This window comes from Vespa crabro, chromosome 21 (genome assembly GCF_910589235.1).
Source record: "Vespa crabro chromosome 21, iyVesCrab1.2, whole genome shotgun sequence".
Lineage (NCBI taxonomy): Eukaryota > Metazoa > Arthropoda > Insecta > Hymenoptera > Vespidae > Vespa > Vespa crabro.
In genome coordinates, this window is record NC_060975.1 from 338086 (window position 1) to 356656 (window position 18571).

Genomic DNA, 18571 nt, shown 5'->3' on the forward strand with positions numbered 1-18571 from the left:
CTTACCGATATAAACACGCTTACGCTTTTACACAACGTATATCTATGTAGTACGCATACGCGGCGACGCTCCATATATGGTATTCCATTGACCTATAAAAATTCTTGGAATCGACTCGACTCGCCGGAATAAACAGAAAGGAAAAGGAAAAAAAAAACCCCGCCAGAGTTCGACGAACTCGTTCATTCATTCGATTCAAGTGGTACATTTCGATGTATCACTTGATGAGACCCCGCGACCAGTATGCTCCGTATATTACACGCGCTCGTTATTCAACGGAATAACAGATGTTATTCTTTTTTTCCTTTTTTTTAACGTTAGTCGCGTCCATTTTTAAAGGAAAGAGAAATCGATGATCATTGCTCATAACTGAAATTGTTCGCGATGCCGTGGCCGTACGGATGCTCAGACGGCCTTAAATCTTGTTCTCCTCTCTCTCTCTCTCTCTCTCTCCCTCTCTCTCTCTCTGTCCCGAAGTAAGCTCTTGGTAAACCCGCTTCTTTGTTTTTCGCGGCAGAGGCGTCCTTGCGCGACCCGCAACGCGCGTCGTTACGCACGTGTGAACGGAAACCGTCGACTCTTAAACGCCTCGACTCTCGGAGCCGCGATATGCTCGACGTTCTTCGTTCGTTTTTCGAGTCGAGTCGAGCATCTTTTAATTGCCTGCCGCTTCGTCGACTGGGAAACGTGATATATTTATATGTATATCTATATGTATGTGCATGTACATCCATGGGATCGGTCGGTCTTACACGTTTTCGACCATTTCTTTCTTCCTCCGCTATTTTTTTCGATCGATCAACGTCGAAATGTCGAGCAACGTGGCTGGCTGCTCCTCGAAAAAGATGGAGGAAGAATGGAAAGAAAAAAGAAAAAAAAAAAAAATGGAAAAAGAAACGAGGAATCGCGAATCGAAGGGAACGGGACAGACGCGTTTGCGTGACGCGGCAAGTGCGTGCCGCGAACGAACGAAATCGATGGTTAGCAAATTGGTGGGCGTTGAGAAAATGAGACGGCACGTTTACCGGCGCGTTTGTAATGGATTAGCCCAAGACTCCCTCCTCCGTTTTGTCGGTAGTTCCGGACAAATTATACACGACGCTTAAGAGGGACGTCATGGCTTATCTATGCACCTACATATATATATATATATATATACATATTAGAGAGAAAGAGAGAGAGAGAGAGAGACATCCACTACCTTCGTGTCAGAAGCGCACGCTTAAGCTCGACCGGAATTATGAATGTGGGAGATACTCCTCCTTCGAGCCTTACTTCCGATGGAAATTTCTTTCGTTTGCGAGTACGGCTACTTGAGATCGAGAATAATATCGAAAGTATCGATGTCGATTAGAGGGAGGAGGAAAACGATCTACAAAGTCAAACGTACACTCTTTGACATTGAAAGGGTTATGACTTTGACCAATCCTTATAATCATCTTCCTTCATGGAATCATGCGTGCAAAAAGTAATCGTTTTTCTAAAAGGATCGTTACATAGTTTCTTGTAAGTTTGCACGGTTTTACGGATACTGTTTCTCTCTCTCTCTCTCTCTCTCTCTTTCTCAACGTAAAAGACACACGCATCGCCGCCTTCATTTCACGCGTAATCGAAAACACGGTCCCGTTTCAGCCTCGCACGCTGCTCGACCTCGAGCTTCGTCCCAAGATAGCAGCCCGTTTAGTCGTGTCGCGTACGATTAACTTGATTTAGACAGGACGCCCGTTTAACGTCTTCAACGCTCCTCGATTCAGCCTCCTATAAATTACCTCCCACTTTTTGTCCGTCGTGGCGTCCGCGCGACAAGTGTGTTGGTGATATTTACCTTTTCTTTTTTTCTCTTTTTCTCTCTTTTTTTCTGTTTTTTGTTTTTTTATTTTTCTTTTTTTTTTTTTTTTAAGGAAAAAAGAAAGAAAAGGAAAAGAGAAAAATACATAGGAAACTCTCTCAACGAATAGATGCTTCCGTTCGAATATATATTTTTAAATCAGAGAGAAAATCAAGATGGCCCTTGTTTAGAACGTGGAATTAGATCAGGGAAAGAGGATAAGGTACGCGTATATGGACACGTGTGTGTTCGATGAAAAAGGAAAAATCGTGAATGTCGGCGACACGGTGCGGCGCTTCGAGAAGGACGCACGTGTGGACACGAGTCCTGACGTGCGTGTGACACGCGTGCGTGAGCGTACACCTTGCTCGTTCGGAGGAACAGATACGTAGATAGATAGAAAAGTACGCGGTGAAACCGAGGAGAAGGCGGTCGCGTTGTTTAACGCTGTGGCGCATGGTAATCACGAAGTCGATTGATTAGCCGACAAAGTCGTGCCGACAAATTAGAAGAATGCCATTTACGTTCTCTCTACTTTTCTCTCTCTCTCTCTCTCTCTCTCTCTCTCTCTCTCTCTCTCATCTTTCTCTTCCCCTTTCGTCGAAGGCAAAGCATGTACGAGTATCGTACAGAGGGCCGACGACGAGACGAAGATTATCTGGTACGAAGTTCGTTCCTGTTCTCGAGACGAACGACGTCTGTCGGCTTGCTCCGTGCATCCGAATGCGCCACTGTCGTGCTTTGAAGTGTCCCGACCAACCGGGAGAACCCCGAACGACCCTATATATCTTCTACGTCTCTCTTTCGTTCGCTTTCTCTGCGATAGGAATGAAAGAAAAAAGCAATTACACGCACGCTCGATGATCCCGATTCTGTCTGTCGGTCTCGTTTATGAAAATGAATATAACCGCGACGATTTCAACGCGCGTTTCCACGTTTACAAAGTGAAAAGTTCAGAAAGTAAACTTGCCTCGTCCAACTTTTTCTATAACGGCTTTCTATTCGGCTTATTATTTTTATGGATAAAGTTTGTTTATTTGTCATCCCGTTGAGATCGCGATCGATACGATTCGATATAACGATTTTCCACTTAGTCAATCCTATGGTCCTCCCGTATCTCGTCGTTCGTCGTAATTGATATAATAAAAGTAAACGATCGACAGACACCCCGTGCATCGGTGCTGTCTATTTATACTTTTTTTTTTCTTTTCTTTTTTTCTTTCGCAAACACATTCGCGATTTCGTGGAGGAATCGATTCCCTTATCTCTCTTTTTCTTTTCGTCCCATTCATCGCGAAAATCAAAGTCGCTTCTAAGCGCACCCCAAAATGCGTCTTGGAAACGTTTCGTGGCGCGGTAACGGACCGTCGACACAAAGGATTCAGCGGAAACGTCGAGTATACGGCGAGATCCTACAAATAATCCCGTCGAAGCGTCGCCACGCTTCGTTGGACACATAAATGCCAGGATCGTTGGAGCATGAATTACTCGCGTCTCGAATCGACGTGGCGTCGGTACGCACTGGGTACAACAACTTAGACCGTGTCCTATACGAGTCCTCGATATTTTTCTTCTTGCTTTTTCTCTCGTTAAACCAGTCGATCCATACAACTTATGTTTTATTCCAATTCTTACACCGAGTATCTTTTTCTTACTTTGATGCTTTTCTTTTATAGATTTCTCTAACGAAGTTCGAACGATCGATAACACCGACGACGCGTGAATTTATGTAGCGGGGAAATGTACGACGACAGCCATGAAAATATGTATAGATTTCGTGGAGAGAACACACATAAGGGGGTGAAAAGCAAGCGAAAAAAAAGAGGTTCCATGGAGGCCGTGAATCGAGAAGGACATTAAGATGCAAAAGGCATAAAATACTTAGATTTGAAAGTTAAATACGAGTCAAGTGGCGCCCCAAGCCATAGAGGGTAACCAGGCGAGAAGGTAAGACCATTCGTTTCTCCCTCTCTTCTCCGGTATATTGTTTAAATTCGAATCTTTCCTGCAAGGTTCATTCGCACTTTCGAACTTGGGATGCAATATGATGTATTGGCGCGTCACGCGCACGAATTATTGCGTAGGTTTAACATTCGTGCTTATATTCGAAACATCATTGGAATAATAATCGGAGAAAGTAAATAGTAAAGATGAAGAAAGATAAGAAATGGCGAATACGACGACATGCTCGGGCTTCTATACTTATAAATGTTACAACTAGCGAGTAAAGTAAAAAATAAGATAATATGGATCGTGCAAAACATCACTTGGAATCTTTATAATGCATCCAAGTGTAAAAGATTAGTCCGTTCCGAATCAATGGATTTGGATCATTGTTACCTGCCTCGTTTCGTTCATGAATAGGTTTACTGTGGTAGGAATTAACGTCGAAGGGATGAGCGATCGTCTCCAATCTAATTTTTTCCTTTCTCCCTTTTATTTTTTTCTTCTACTTCTTTTTTTTTTTTTTTTTTTTTTTAATGTTTTAAACACGAAACGAGCCATTGTCTCGTTAAGAGAACGACGAGGTCGGTAGCAATTTCCTCTTGGAAGCGATATAGGCGTACGGTATTAACGTTGGCACGATTTCCGAGGATTCCCCTGTGAGAGTATCGTCGGCGCTATTGTTCCGGTATAGCCTTAATGCGCACGTCGTTGTAAACAGCGCTACAATAGAATAACTTCGTTAGCATAATCGCGTCACAGAGTCGCCGCCGCCGCTGCCACCGCCACCGCTCGAGCTATGCTGCACCCCTTTTGGATTTTACGGGTGGTTTCCCTTTGGACGGCCTCGTGGGCGGATCCGATCCTTTGATTCCTCTCTCTCTCTCTCTCTCTCTCTCTCTCTCGCCTTTTCTATCTTTCTCTAATCGTCGCTCGAGTAAGAGAAGGTATTATTCGTTACGTCGATTGATTCGTTTCCTGTCTTAATGGCGTTAATAGATGGAGCTTATCTAAGATAAGGAACCGTAGATAATTGTGGCAAATGCTATGTTCCCTGACTCGTGTTAAAGAACGATCATCGACATTATATATGCGGTATTCCTTCGACGTTGTCAGGAATTGTATAAAGGCACGAAACACAATTGCAGACACGCGCCTAACGAAGAGAGAAGTTTAGTCCGATGTTATGCGCCGTTTCTCTTTCCCTTTTCAAGTCCCTTTTCAATTTCGCTTCCTTTCGCCGCGGCATTTGCGAGTGTCGGGGACTCACAATCGAACGATGAGAGAGAGAGAGAGAGAGAGAGAGAGGGTGGGGGAGAAGGGGAGAAAGGGCTCACAATGGAAATGTTAAGCGAGTCGCGGATTCGTAACGCTCGTCACTCTCGTTTGCCACTCGAGCTAGCTAGCTAGCTAGCTACCTCGAGCTCGTGTCTGCAGACGTCAATTTGCGTTGCGCGACTGGAAGCCGACGCGCGCGCACGCGGAAGGGGAAAAGCGTTACTCCGAACCGGCGAGGACGAGAAGGACGAACGATAGCGGTGGCGATGATGTTGAGGGTGCGATATGGCTGATGCGAGAAACGACAAGCGTACTGGTCGTGCTCGCCGAACCACCCCGTTTTCTACCCTCCTCCTGGGCCTGTCCGTCGACGCTCGTGTCGACGCTCGTCACGATATGATGGCTTGCAATCAATGCTTAACCGCTTTCTCTCTCTCTCTCTCTCTCTCTCTCTCTCTCAGTCCCCACCCCATTTCATTCATTCCGCCGGCGAAAATGTTCGAGACACCTCGTGGTTCTTTATTTTGGACGTAACGATCGTTTTTATCGCTAATATGCATCCTGCGATTTTTCTTTTTTATCATTCGGGGATGATGAATTGGTAGGATAATTTGTTGAATTAGATACACAAGAATTTCGTCGACGTTCTTCTAAGATATCCTATGTCACATTTCGAAGAAAGCAAAGAGGGATTTTGATATGACAAGAGTCACCGAGAAACCGCAGTCTCTTCCGTTCTTGATGACGAGTCAAGGGGAGGGAGGATAGCGAGAGCGTTGATAAAAGCTTACGTAAATTCGTCGTCGAGCCATTAGGGCTTTTCCCCTCGTTACCCTCTCCCTTCTTGGGAATTCGACTCAGCCCACTACCTCGAGAGCGGCGTAATGCCATGAAAAATAATCTCAACCCTCTTCTCCTCTTTCTCTTCTCCTCCCTCCCTTCTCTCATACGACGCCCGCTGCGGACGTCAAAATATGACAGCTCTCTCGGGTCACCACTTTCGGGCGACAAGAGTTACCACCGCCGCAGGGGGTTGCCACGGACGATCATTAAAATAAAACGCCACTTGCGAATCCCTCTCTGTCCTTTACTTTTTACATTTCTTCTATCCTTCGTTCAACGATTTTTTCATTATACGTCTATACATATATATATATATATATATATATATATATATATATATATATACTCACATATACATACGTACATGTACGTACATAAACGTATATCAAGATTTTCCTGAAAGATTCGAGTTTACGACATCATTTTACGGTATCCTCTTTGGTAGGAGAGAATTTTTTTTCACAATTTTTTGGATGGTCAAGTTTGAATAGAAGACGAAACGATCGATTGAGAATCACTGTCGCAGGTTGGTTAAAGCTGACGGAAGCGATAAATGGTTTGCAACCAAAATCCCCCTCTCGCTAGGAGATGCTAATTCATATTCATAGGTGTAGCGTTTAGCATTGCGACGCAATGAATTCTCTAAGGGAGTTTTCATTGGAAGACGAGAAATAAAACGAAAGAACCGATCTCCCGTTGAAATAGTTTGACGTCGGTAAGAGATGCCGCTCAAAGGACTCATTATTTTCAATGTGATCTTTTTGCGTATATAAAACTTTCGAAATGAATATATTTGACAATTGAGATGTACTTGCTATACTAGTTGCAATTATAACAAAAAATTAACGAATGTGACGTTTGGAGCTTTACGTTCCACCACAAATTTATTTTTCTTTCTTCTTTATTTTATATGTACATACACACACACACACACACAAATATATATATATATATATATATTTTTGATCTTTCTATTCATGAATATGCTGCCATCTTTTCGTGGCAAGATCGAACTACAGAATGTACTGTTTCATCTGTCGAGTAAAAACTAAGGTAATGACTAACGATAATTTTTGATCCATTTGTGAATGAACTATTTTTATTATTTCTAAATGCGTCAGAATATTGGTGATTACTCGATAAAAGAGACATAATTATTAGATAAATTTAAGAAGAATATAAAATCTGTTTCATTACGCAGTAATAATAGCACAATCGAAATGATATCATTTTTTGAGACGTATAGTACGTGTATAATTATTTGCATTAAATTTTCATATGTGACGACGCGATGAATTTGATTCATTTAGCCGTGACATTAATTGTTACGAATTAAATAATAACGTTCCTGAACATAATGATAATCATATAACTTCAAGTAGCATTGAAAATAATTTTGGAGATGATTCATCGATATGTTTAAAAATTAGTAAATCCCGCGAAAGAAACAGCCAATCAGGAAGCGCGACAGTTTTACTTGCAACGTACTTCTTGCATCATTCGGTTAGTTTGAATGGAGAAGAGGATGATAATGGTGGTATGTGTTTTTCTTGTTAAAATTTAGTGACAGTCAAGAATTACGGATTTGAATAAAATAAATAAAACGAATGTGCTTCCGTACAATCTCATCACACCGTGTTTGTGACCTTTGCATCGAGTATAAGTTACGCTCCTTAATTTTCACGAACTGGTATGTTAATTTATATTATTTTTTAATGATATAATAAGTTTTATTTCAGTATAATATATCGTATTATCGAGATGTCCTTTTATTTGCGTCGAATAAAAAAGTTGTCATAGATGGGCAAATTTCAATGTATACGAGACCTTGAAGCGATCTGTGTTATTGGTTAAATGCGTGTCCATCGTAAAATATTATTTAACAAAGCAATGGATTTTGATTGATTTATTTACAAAGTGCAATAATATTATTATTATTATCAAGTATACGATAACTGACATAAATTATTTCAAGTATCATTATTTTTCTGACACCATATAAAGTACTTTACACATAAGTTTTATCGTATTTATGCATATAGAGAATATAACTGCTATAGTTTGAGTTGGATATATGTTTTTCTCTTAGAAATGTGTGACAACAATTCCATGGTTATATCGTCGGTTCTACTTTCATTGATTTCACATTAGGCTTCCTTAAATGATGATAATTTGGTAATATCCTCATTAGATAGTCGAGTTGTCCTACCTGTGGCTAAAGCGAAAGCAGAGTAATATTAAATTTAGATACAAGGGATATAGGAATATTAAAGGTGTTGTTAAAAAATTGTCTCATCATTACGAATGGTTTGTCATTCATTTCTCTTCGTTGGCATCTGCTGCCATATATTACAGTATTTTCTGGAACAGTTTCCTGTTCTACTAAGGAACAAGCTGTTCCTATTACACATCCGTTAGTTAGTTCTACGTCACTAGAAATGTGTGCTATAAAAGATAAAAAAGATTAATATAACGTAGAATTACAAGAAAAGCAAAACGAGAAGAAGGACAATATGCATTTACCTTTAGTTTCTAAAATATTGTTATCCCCAACTTTATGCGCTTCGCAGATACAATCTACCTCGAAAACATTATAGTTACCAATTATTTGTACAGGTATTATTGTGGATTCCGGAGCATCTGGTGGTGATCTGCATAAAAGTATTGGACATTAAGAGATCCTATTTGAAATATATGAAAATTTGTTAGTCCTACCTGTTTGCTATCGTTGCCATCTCTTCTATAATATTTCCTTCTCCAATAATTATTGGGCCAGCTTCAGCCAAAATGCTTGCCCTAGGATGTACTACGGTACCTGTACCGATCGTGATATCTCCTTTCAAGATACTTTCGTCGCATATTACCGCTCCACTAGCTATCTTCAAACTGAACGGTAAAACGAAATAATTGTGTTAGGAGAATAATCGACAAGAAAGAACGTAGAATAGTACGCGTTCCTAACCTTTAAAAGTTTATTAAGGAAGAAAAAATATTAAAGTTAAAAGTTGATATTGATAATCATTGATAATAAGTTAAAGTAATTGATCAAACGAATATACTTGAAAGAAATATTGTTGTAAATAACAATTAAATAATATCTTACTTGGAACGTCGACCGACAGACGAGCTCATGTTAGACGTCATGCTTAGGACAGAAGCGCACTCTGGAGGGAAAGGAGTACATTAAAACAGATGAATCATGTGTCAACGTAAAAGAAGACGGAATAATATCGTTGGCACGCGTTTTTTCTTTCTTTCCATATTTTTGATCTTTACATACACGCGTCGTTATATAGAGAAGAAAATCGATGAATTATCATAGAGAGTTTAATAGATGTTTAATAGAACAGACAATTAATATCGTTTCAAATGAAGATTTATTAGCAACAATTTTTTGTTTTTGTTTAATTTATTGCACAGGGTTTGGCGGTTTATTTAGGTTTTTAGTTAGCATACAATTAACAAATTTCTTCATCGGGATGAACGTTTATTGAAGATTCTACAATAGTCTCAGAGGCTGAGAGTATCAAATGTGTTTGCTGCAAATCAGAAAATAACGAACAGTGTGAGGCATCTCTGGGGAATTAGCCTTTCCTCGTAGCTGATAATTATCGTTCCCCAGGATGCAAAAAAGTTACGTTAGAATTATACTATTTGTTTTCTCGTTCGATTGATCTATCTCAGTGTTCCGTATAAAACAGATCTTATGTCATCGCTAGAAAAGGAAACAATGTAAAATATAATTGTTCTTAGAGAAATTCATCATTGAAGGGATACGCTAATCGAAATCGAAGAAGAACTAGACCTTTGGGTATATATTAATCCTGTCGTGACGTGCTATAAAAGAAATCTCTTACCGTTCGATAATGAATGAATCGTTCATAAACGAGCAATGCACTTTTAACGCGATTCTTACCTTTGCGTTATATAATTAGGGATGATGAAACGATAATAACGCCAATCAGTCGTTTATTTAAAGGAAGTGGCTGGATAAGCGATTACAATGGACCAACTATGGAAATAGATAGATATCACTTAGGAGAAAAAACGATACTCCTGTTTTTGTGGTGAAACATTGATTAAGTAAAGATAGAAAAAGTTTCGTCTAAACAAAAAGATCGACGTCCGAAACGAGCTAAACGAGTTTGTTGACGCAGCTTCGTTACAATTCTAGTAGTAAAAAATGACTGTATTTCGTCCTTACACGGAGTGACATCGGCTATTACATGTCGTTTATATTTCGTTCATCGTGCCTCTTAACCAAAAAGTGTTAACGAGGACAACGGCATAACTCATTATCCCCTTTTTATTTCCGCCTATATATCTCCGCATCGCTCTAGATTTCTACCTATCTCTGTGAATTCGAGCTTTTCGATTTCCATGAAAAAGTTTGTTAAACGTTCGCTATTCTATCCTTTTTCTATCCGCAAAAGTTAACGCTCCTCTTATTCTTCTTGGGATCCCATTTTATTACATCATCCTAACGATTTCTGCGAAGGCCACACGACGATCCCCTTTATTTTCGTGTCCAACAAATATCATTCGATATTCTCTACAAACCCTATTAAAATATAACTGCGATCGCGCTGCTTAAAGTCTCAGCCATTTCTTCATTCTCTAACACTTTATAACGAGATAATGTATTTTCAAAACATAAACCATGAGTATCTCCCAATTCCAAAATTCCCGATAATTCTACGAAAGGACATAGAGTAGTAGTATAGGTGACCCTCACAAGTCGCGTCTTCTTGCTCATCGTGCTACACATGTTCCTTTCGTTTCGCACGATTCGTATAAATATCCTTATACCACATCCACTCAACGCCATTCGCACGCGCATAATTCGTCTATGCGTCTAATCGAAAAAAGAAACAAAGGGTTACGATACGAATTTCTCTCGGAGATCTATCATTTAAAGGTATATATATATATATATATATATATATATATATATATGTATATGTATATGTATATGTATATAACAATAGTTATAATTCGAGGACCCCGGTAATTTCTTTTCTTTCAAGGTACTAATAAAAATTTGTCTTTAGACGTAAAACCGTAACATCTATCTCTCTCTCTCTCTCTCTCTCTCGCTCTCGCTCTCGCTCTCTCTCGCTCTCTCTCGCTCTCTTCATCTCTCTTCGACGTTAATTTCGAGGGATAATCCTAGGATGGAGTGCCGGTCACGTTGCAGTCTCTCCGAATCGTTTAGAGAATGAGCTTCCGTTTCTATGTGTCCTTTCCTGTGACTATAATCGTGGGTGTATTTGATCACTGCGTCTTTTCGCGTAGAATCGTCTAAGAAGATCTAAGCTGATCGTATCGTCGTTATAATAATATGCTGTCTTCCGTTTCTTCCGCTACTAACGATTATGATCCTCGCGGATCCTGGTGAGATTTCTTTCTCCCTTCGTCTAGCTTTTTTTTTCTTTATTCGCTAGGATTTTTATTTATTTCGTATATTAGATAGATATATCCGCAACGAAGTCGAACGAGTAGAAATTTTGTCGAAAGACCGGCTCTCACACAGTGCATCATATATCCGCAGTCTTAAAGTTTACGCGCAAAATAGACTCATTACTTTTTTTTTTTTTTTTTTTTTTTATTACTTTTTTGTGTTGTATTAACTTCGAGGCGAACGCAAGGCCGATCGTCGCTTTTTGAGGGGCCGAAGATTATGCAACGATAATAATACGATGTACGAGATGATTTTGTTGAGATTAAAAGGATTTTATCACGTACATCTTGCTACGTATATTTTTTCGGAATATGCGTAGAACGGCAGGATGTCCTGAGGATAGTATTTTCTTTTTTCTTTTATGTTACGTTATTCGATTTGTAAATTTACTAAATTCAGCACTTCGATATTCCATGATTAATATCCATCCATCGAGTTTGTCGGTCCGTGTATCCGGGGTGCCTGATATTTACACGAAATATATCTAATGGATGTGGTATAGGAATATTAAGTTATTTTAGTGAGAACATTCGATACAAGCGGCGCTATTACTTGCAACATCTGAAGCCAAGCGATTGTAACACTTATCATCGTCGATATATCGTGTTGTGAAGCTCCGAAGCTGAAGAGATTACCCACCTTTTTCTTTATCTTTTCTTTTTTTTTTCTCTTTAAAAGACATTTACATTCATTAACAGGGATATACTTGGTGGACGTTGATCGTATATCGAGTGCTATAACATCGTGTGTCTTGGAGTTTTTCTTGTGTTTCTTCTCAGAACATCCTGCAATGCGTTATGGACATATATGCATATAAAAAAAAAAAAAAAAAAAAAAAAAAAAAAAAAAAAAAAAAAAGAAACAAAAGGAACAAAAAGAAAAAAAAAAGGAAATTTTAATCGAATCGCGAATGAAACGCATTATTATTTTATACGATATAGACATACAAAAAAGATGCGAGTGTAGGTGGAGCTTGTTTGAAAGACTCAACGCAAGAGTGTCTAAGGATTCTGCTGCAGATAATCTGAAGATTTCGGATTCGATATGTCAAAAAAACCGGATATATCAATCATTTCGTTAGACTCTCTTTAACGAACGAAAAAAAAAGAACGTAGAGAAGTAACGAGATATTGTCAATGAAAAATTAAAATTGGTTTGAACGATCTCAAAATTATATTATTCTACAGATCTTACTCCATTAAAAAGCGTTTCAAAACAAATCGTATAGTGAACGGGACAGTCTTCAGATCAGCGACGCACGTATCTCACATCGAAAACTGTGATGCTCTCTCCCTCCCTCTCTCTCTCTCTCTCTCTCTCTCTCTCTCTCTCTCTCTCTCTCTCTCGTTTAAAAATCGATATAAGTAGTGCGCGCGCTTTCGTAGGTGTTTATGACATTGTGTGTGGTTGTGTGTGCATGTGTGTATGTATAACGTACAAAAGGGTTAAAAGCAGAATCATTGAAACGGCGCACATCTTACGTCACCCTCAAATAGATACGATCTCCTTTCGTTTAGACATTATATATATAACTTTATATTATCCGTCAACTTTTATTTATTATATATATATATTTTTATATATTATATATTATAAAATTTAACTCCAAATTGCGATAATAACGTCTAATTGCAACGTGCGTGCGCGTGTACGTGTTGCGCCTTATTCTCTGTTTATTTATTTATTTATTTATTTATTTATTTATTTTTTTTTTTTTTTCGTGTACGTGTCTCTCGCTTTCCGTTTGTCTCTCATACTTTTTAGATTTCTTTCTCTCACACATTCGTATCTTCCTTTCTCTCTCTCTTTCTCTTATTCATTCACTCTCACGCATTCTCGTTCTCTCTGTGGGAGGGTAAGTAAACGTGTATGTGTACGGTAGTGGTAGTGGTGATGGTGGTGGCGGTGGGTGACGGTGGACGTGGAAGTGTGCATGTGTGTCTTGTGTCTAGGTAGGTCGTGAACGATCATGGATAAGATGTATATTTGCACTCGCGCGTACGTGATTCTGTGTATGTACGTGTTCGTTCGTTTTCTCTTTTTTTTTTCTCCCTTTATCTACAATTAAATAAATTCTACGCACTTACTCGTTAATCGGCAGAATAATTATGCATCCCTTAATTTCGTTCTATAAGTTATATTTAACCGTCCGGAAACGTGTCAGTCGGCGCACCGTCACGGGTTCGCCATCGCTCTCCTCTTCGCGTCGTTGTGCGATCGTCGAGATTCAAAAATTATCTCTTATGCGATTATTTTGGTTTCTTCCTATTTTTTCTTTTCTTTTTTCTTTTCTTGCGTAATGAGGATGTCGATAGGTACGAACCGTAATTGCTAGAGCCTGTAACGCATCCAAATTTTGCTTTTGTCACTATGATCTACGATCACGCTACGATCGGCTACGTTATCGTCAAAAATTGGATACGTCCATTCTCTTGGGGGAGCGAGGGAGAGAAATGGACGCGACTGTATAATTAGAAAGCAAGAGAGCGATCGATGTTGTTGTTGTTGTTGTTGTTGTTAATGAAGAAGCAACAAATTTAATCGTGTAAGTAGTAACAATCGTGCGTGCGATCGCTTACGTGACAACGATCGGGCAACGACGAGCAAGGAGAGCCGATAACAGTGCGTAAAAATCGCTTCGAGAGGCTTCACCGCGGTATTGGATTATTTATTTTTAAAGTATTTAAGAAATACGTGTGTTACGTATAAAGAGAGGCGCGTTAGACAGTGCTTTACGGTACCAAAACGTTAATGCGCACATAATGTGTACTCGATTAACTATCTCTACGCGCTCGCGCAGGCGTGTGTCCTATCTCTGTGTGACCGTCTTTTTTTTTTTTTTTATCCAGTATCTATTTGTTTATATTTCTTCTTCTTTTTCTCTTGTCTCTGTCGAGCGTCTTGTCCTGTATGTATGTATGCACTTCGTGTATGTATATATGTATGTATACTGTCCCTTTTTGTATGGGTCTGTGTTTTTTTACGTGTATGTGCCTTCTCTGTGCATGTTCTGTTTGTGTTTCTGTACGTGTACGTGTATGTGTGTTCGCATTCTGTGACCGTCCAGGCTAGTCCCAGGACAAAATTATCTAAACGTATTTTTAATCCCCGCTCCGAGGGCTCGAGGATTGACGAATTTTGACCGTGCCGCCAAAATATACTTTTTTATATTTTTTTTTATTTTTTTTTTTTTTTTATTTTTACTTTTATTATATATGTATGTATGCATATTTATGTAATTATAATGTATTTTATTCATAGAGTAGCTCAGGACTAACGAATCACTACTGAAAGGTGTGTAATGGAAGAGGTCGGAGGATCGGTCGAACGTGACCATCGGCCATGCATATATATTATATGTATATATGTAATATTTTCTTTTTTTTTTTTTTTTCTTTCCTTTTTCGTAGCTTTTTCGGTTTTTTTTTTCCTTTTTAACTTTTAGTCTCGAGTTTCATTTTCGTGATAACAAAAAGGGGAGATCGTTGCTTCTAATCGATACGCTCGACTCGACCCTCTCGGCTTCGACGTTACTCTAGTTGTCTTTGTCGTTTCGATCAAATGGATTTCTCTTGTTTCTCCTCCATCTCTCTCTAGTTCAATCTTGCAGTCTTTCTCACTTCATGTGTGTATATGTTCATTTTTTTTTCTTTTTTCTTTTTTTTTTTTTTTCTTTTCATTTATATCGCCTGCATTTACATATATTTCGGTGTCTACGTCGAGATAGCGACTCGGTCAAAATGTTTACGTTTACGGCAGTCCTCGAGTTAACGATGCTCGTCCTAAGGCTATCCTGGTGGACTCAACCAGATTATTTTATTTTATTTTTTTTTTTTTGTTAGTTAATACAATATATACTTTATGTATGTATCGTAACAACCGATATCTCACTTTACGCTCTCGTTCGATATTTTGTTCTTTTTATCATTCTCACTCTCTCACGTTCTCTTACATTTTGTTCCGTTCGCTGTCACACTTTTGCACACTCTCACGCTCGATTTTCTCTCTCTCTCTCTCTCTCTCTCTCTCTATATATATATATATATATATATTTTTTTTTTTTTATATTTGTATATATATATATATATATGTGTGTGTGTATATACATATATATATACTTCTATATATCTTTTATATATACTTTATGTTGCTTTTTTATGTATACTTTATATATAACAATGTTATGTTTATTTAAGGCCCAATACGTTCTTTACGAAGGAAATTATCTGCAACAGAAAGGAAAGGAAGAATTCGTTAAACGCCTGTATCTCTCTCTCTCTCATTTGTTTTCTTTCTCTTTGCTTTTTTACCTATGTATATATATCTTTCATTCTCTCTCTCTCTCTCTCTTTCTCTCTCTCTCTCTTCTTTCTTTTCTCCCCCCTCTCTATTTTGCTCCCTGTCGTTTAGCACCGCGGTATATCGAACTGCACGGTTGGTGAAACGAAAAAACCGGAATCGTTTATGCGTGTCGCTGACGCGTTATACAATTTCTAGCCGAAGGACGTCGTAGAATATAATAAACGTGCCGCGCGAGAGGCAACGGAGGGGCGGACGAGCCGAGAAGTAGATGGTACCCGATCCGAGTCAGACACCGAGAGTTTCTTCGTTGAAAAAGAAACCATAAACGAAAAAAAAAAAAAAAAAAAAGAAAAAAAGATAAAATAAAAAGAGGAGAGGAAAAGTATGTTCCTTCCATCTTAATTCTAGGGTAAAATTGATGCAAAAGCATTTATAAATTATTATACATGTAACGTGTTGCACCGTCGCGAATTCGAAAAGATGAAGAAATTACAGGAGTGGATTCGTGGAACCATCTACCGTACGCGTTCCGCTTCCCACCACGACGGCCGTTTCTTTCTATATACGCTTCTCTCTTTTTTCTTTTTATCTCATACAGATCGCGCCAGGTATCGATCGTGATATCGAAAGGGACGATATCAGATCGTTACTCAAAGAAGATCGTCTCGGTAGTCTTCCTCGAGAGAGAACGTTTCCTATTTCAATTCCGTATAGATTTTTCTTAGCTTTTCTTTACTCGCACAGAGTATATAACTCTCTTAATATTTTTATTTGTTACCTTTTCTCTCTCTCTACCTCTCTCTCTCTCTCTCTCTCTCTCTCTCTCTCTCTCTCTCTCTCTCTCTCTCTCTCTCTGTCTGTCTGTCTCTCTCTGTCTCGGAACTCACCTCGACAGAGCAAGGCCCCGCGCTATTCGCGTTCCGCTTTGTTTGTCAGCGTCGGGACGCCCTGCGTCGCGTCGATCGTTCAGCTGTCGACGCTGAAAAGCTCTTTGTGAAGGGCCGGAAACTCGAGGTGCGGCTGCGACCGTTTGAACTTCGCCAGGGCGTCCATGTGTAAGAGCGAGATCTCCCGCAGTTGCGGAATCTTCGCGAGGATCGCGTCGCACACGGTGACGTCGCCTTTTATCGGTGACACGTGATTCCGGTCCAGCTCCGACCTCAGTGCCCGTATCACCGCCTGCGAAAGCCTCGTGATCTCCGCCAATCCCTTCAGTCCCGGCCGATCTATCCAAACAAATGCACAAATTATTCTCTCTTTCTCTCTTCCTAATTGTTCTATTATCGGGAATATTATTTCTGTAAATGATAATAAGAGTTTTACGAACCGGGACTGAGTAATACCGCAGCGCTATAAAGCGCCAACTCCGTTTCGGTTAGCTTCAATTCGGCAACGCTTCTAGCCAGCTCGAACACGCAGGAAACCAGCTTCATTTCCGCCGTATCCGTCGTGTAAAATGCATCCTGAGGCAACATAGTGTCGCCGTAGAGGACGCAATTTTGCTGGAGATCGAGGTACCTGCTCATTCGTAGCACAGCCAACTCGAAGGAACCTGCGAAAGGTTTTCGTTACTAATAAAGACAAACTACGAACATTCTATGAGAAAGAAATAAGAATGTTGCCGGGAGAAGAGATACCAACCGGCCTTGAGTAGAACAATTTGGTCATCCTGCGAGAGCTTCATAAATCCAGGGACCATTTTAGCGAACTCGATGATCTGCTGGATAACAGTGGTTAACTTTTGAGCACATTCGAGCCAAAGTTGCTCGTGCGCCATGTTCTTGTAGTAGAGCAATCTGGAGAGGTCGTGGGGCTTCCGGAATGACTCCTGTATTTGTTCCGTCGACACCAGGCACGTTCTCGCGTGTGCGTCCGCTATCGTCTTCGAGAGGAGCTCACTGATCTGTGCTGGATCTGCGAAATTCGTGCATGCCGTTTGATGTAATTAATCTTCTTCTTTCTCTATTTTCATATATATTTTTATTTAATCTCACTACTCGATACATCGAAGCTGCTTCAGGCATACTACCAAGGAATCAATTTTGGTAATAATTTGGTTAATAGGAAGTAGGTGGAGGTTCTTTTTTTTTTTTTTTCTTCGTTTGTTTCATGATAGGTAATACAAAGCCGAGACATGTTTCTCTTGCGTGCCGAACGGCGCGTGTCACTTTCAATCTATAACGCGACTTACACGTGCAAAAGCTAGAATCGAGTAATATGGATCCGTAGAGAATTATTTCGAAGCAACTTGAATCGGAATCTTTTCTAAGATTATTCCAAAATTTCCATTCGTTGTCGTCATGATGCGCGACACGTTTGAACTATTAGTCCGTTCGTCTACTTTCCAACTTGCTGCTGCGTGATCCATATTAAACGCTCTTTATCTAACCGACACGGTCGATGCGGGTGGGTCACGCGAGCACGCGTCGAAATCGCCGTTAGGTATGTGGTTACTGAAAGAGTCCGCGTACGATTCGAAATAATACAAGACAAGAGCGAGTGAAATCGCTTGAGCTTTTTTTTCCTTTCTTTCTTTCTTTCTTTTTTTGTCCCCCCCCCCCCCCAAGAAACAAAAATTTTTGCGGCATGACAGAATGCATCATCGTACTTTGCCGCAGCACTGAATCAACTTTGAAATATTTCATGCAGCATGAGCAAAATACATGTATGACAAAATTGCGAGCCGATCGTGCGAAAGAGACCATCGAAAGCACGAAAAAGATTCGAGAGAAAAGGGAAGAACATAGAAGATAGCGAAGAAAGGAGATGGAACACGTAATCGCAAAGTATCCATCTTACAAGGAATTCGATATTATCTCTCGGTTTATCGGATAAGACGCATGACTCTATCTTCCATTTATTTCGAACAAACAAGATCTTCGGCTTTCTCGAAAGGAGAGCGATCAAACGGAGAG

The 18571-nt window shown here is 39.7% G+C and overlaps 2 protein-coding genes across 12 annotated transcripts in view; both read right to left on the reverse strand.

Moving 5' to 3' along the window:
• Window positions 1–7784: 7784 nt before the first annotated feature.
• LOC124431369 (dynactin subunit 6) lies at window positions 7785–9101 on the reverse strand. The gene is made up of 5 exons (XM_046979214.1): window positions 8997–9101; window positions 8609–8779; window positions 8417–8544; window positions 8196–8338; window positions 7785–8108 (listed from the first exon to the last, which is right to left on the reverse strand). The coding sequence occupies exons 1-5, from the start codon at window positions 9035–9037 to the stop codon at window positions 8007–8009; spliced, it is 585 nt and encodes a 194-aa protein (XP_046835170.1). The 5' UTR covers window positions 9038–9101; the 3' UTR covers window positions 7785–8006.
• Window positions 9102–9251: 150 nt separating this feature from the next.
• Window positions 9252–18571, reverse strand: part of LOC124431366 (probable nuclear hormone receptor HR3) — a 109904-nt gene continuing 100584 nt past the window's right edge. For 9 of the 11 annotated variants that reach the window (XM_046979207.1, XM_046979208.1, XM_046979205.1 and 6 more), the window contains 4 exons: window positions 17298–17570; window positions 16984–17208; window positions 16544–16882; window positions 9252–15580 (listed from right to left, as the gene is read on the reverse strand). In XM_046979207.1, the coding sequence (XP_046835163.1) occupies window positions 16623–16882; window positions 16984–17208; window positions 17298–17570 (758 nt within the window). In that variant the 3' untranslated portion in view covers window positions 9252–15580; window positions 16544–16622. Of the gene's footprint in view, window positions 16883–16983; window positions 17209–17297; window positions 17571–18571 lie in introns of all 11 variants that reach the window. The other 2 variants (XM_046979203.1, XM_046979202.1) reach the window with 2 other exon arrangements.

What these genes read in the sequence shown, in the direction of transcription:
- LOC124431369 (XM_046979214.1), bottom strand. Translation starts at nt 9,037, where the DNA reads ATGACGTCTAACATGAGCTCGTCTGTCGGTCGACGTTCCAA. An exon ending in ATGGCAACGATAGCAAACAG is followed by an intron (nt 8,545 to 8,608) that starts GTAGGACTAACA and finishes ACTTTTATGCAG; the next exon opens with ATCACCACCAGATGCTCCGG. An exon ending in AAATGAATGACAAACCATTC is followed by an intron (nt 8,109 to 8,195) that starts GTAATGATGAGA and finishes CTTTCGCTTTAG; the next exon opens with CCACAGGTAGGACAACTCGA.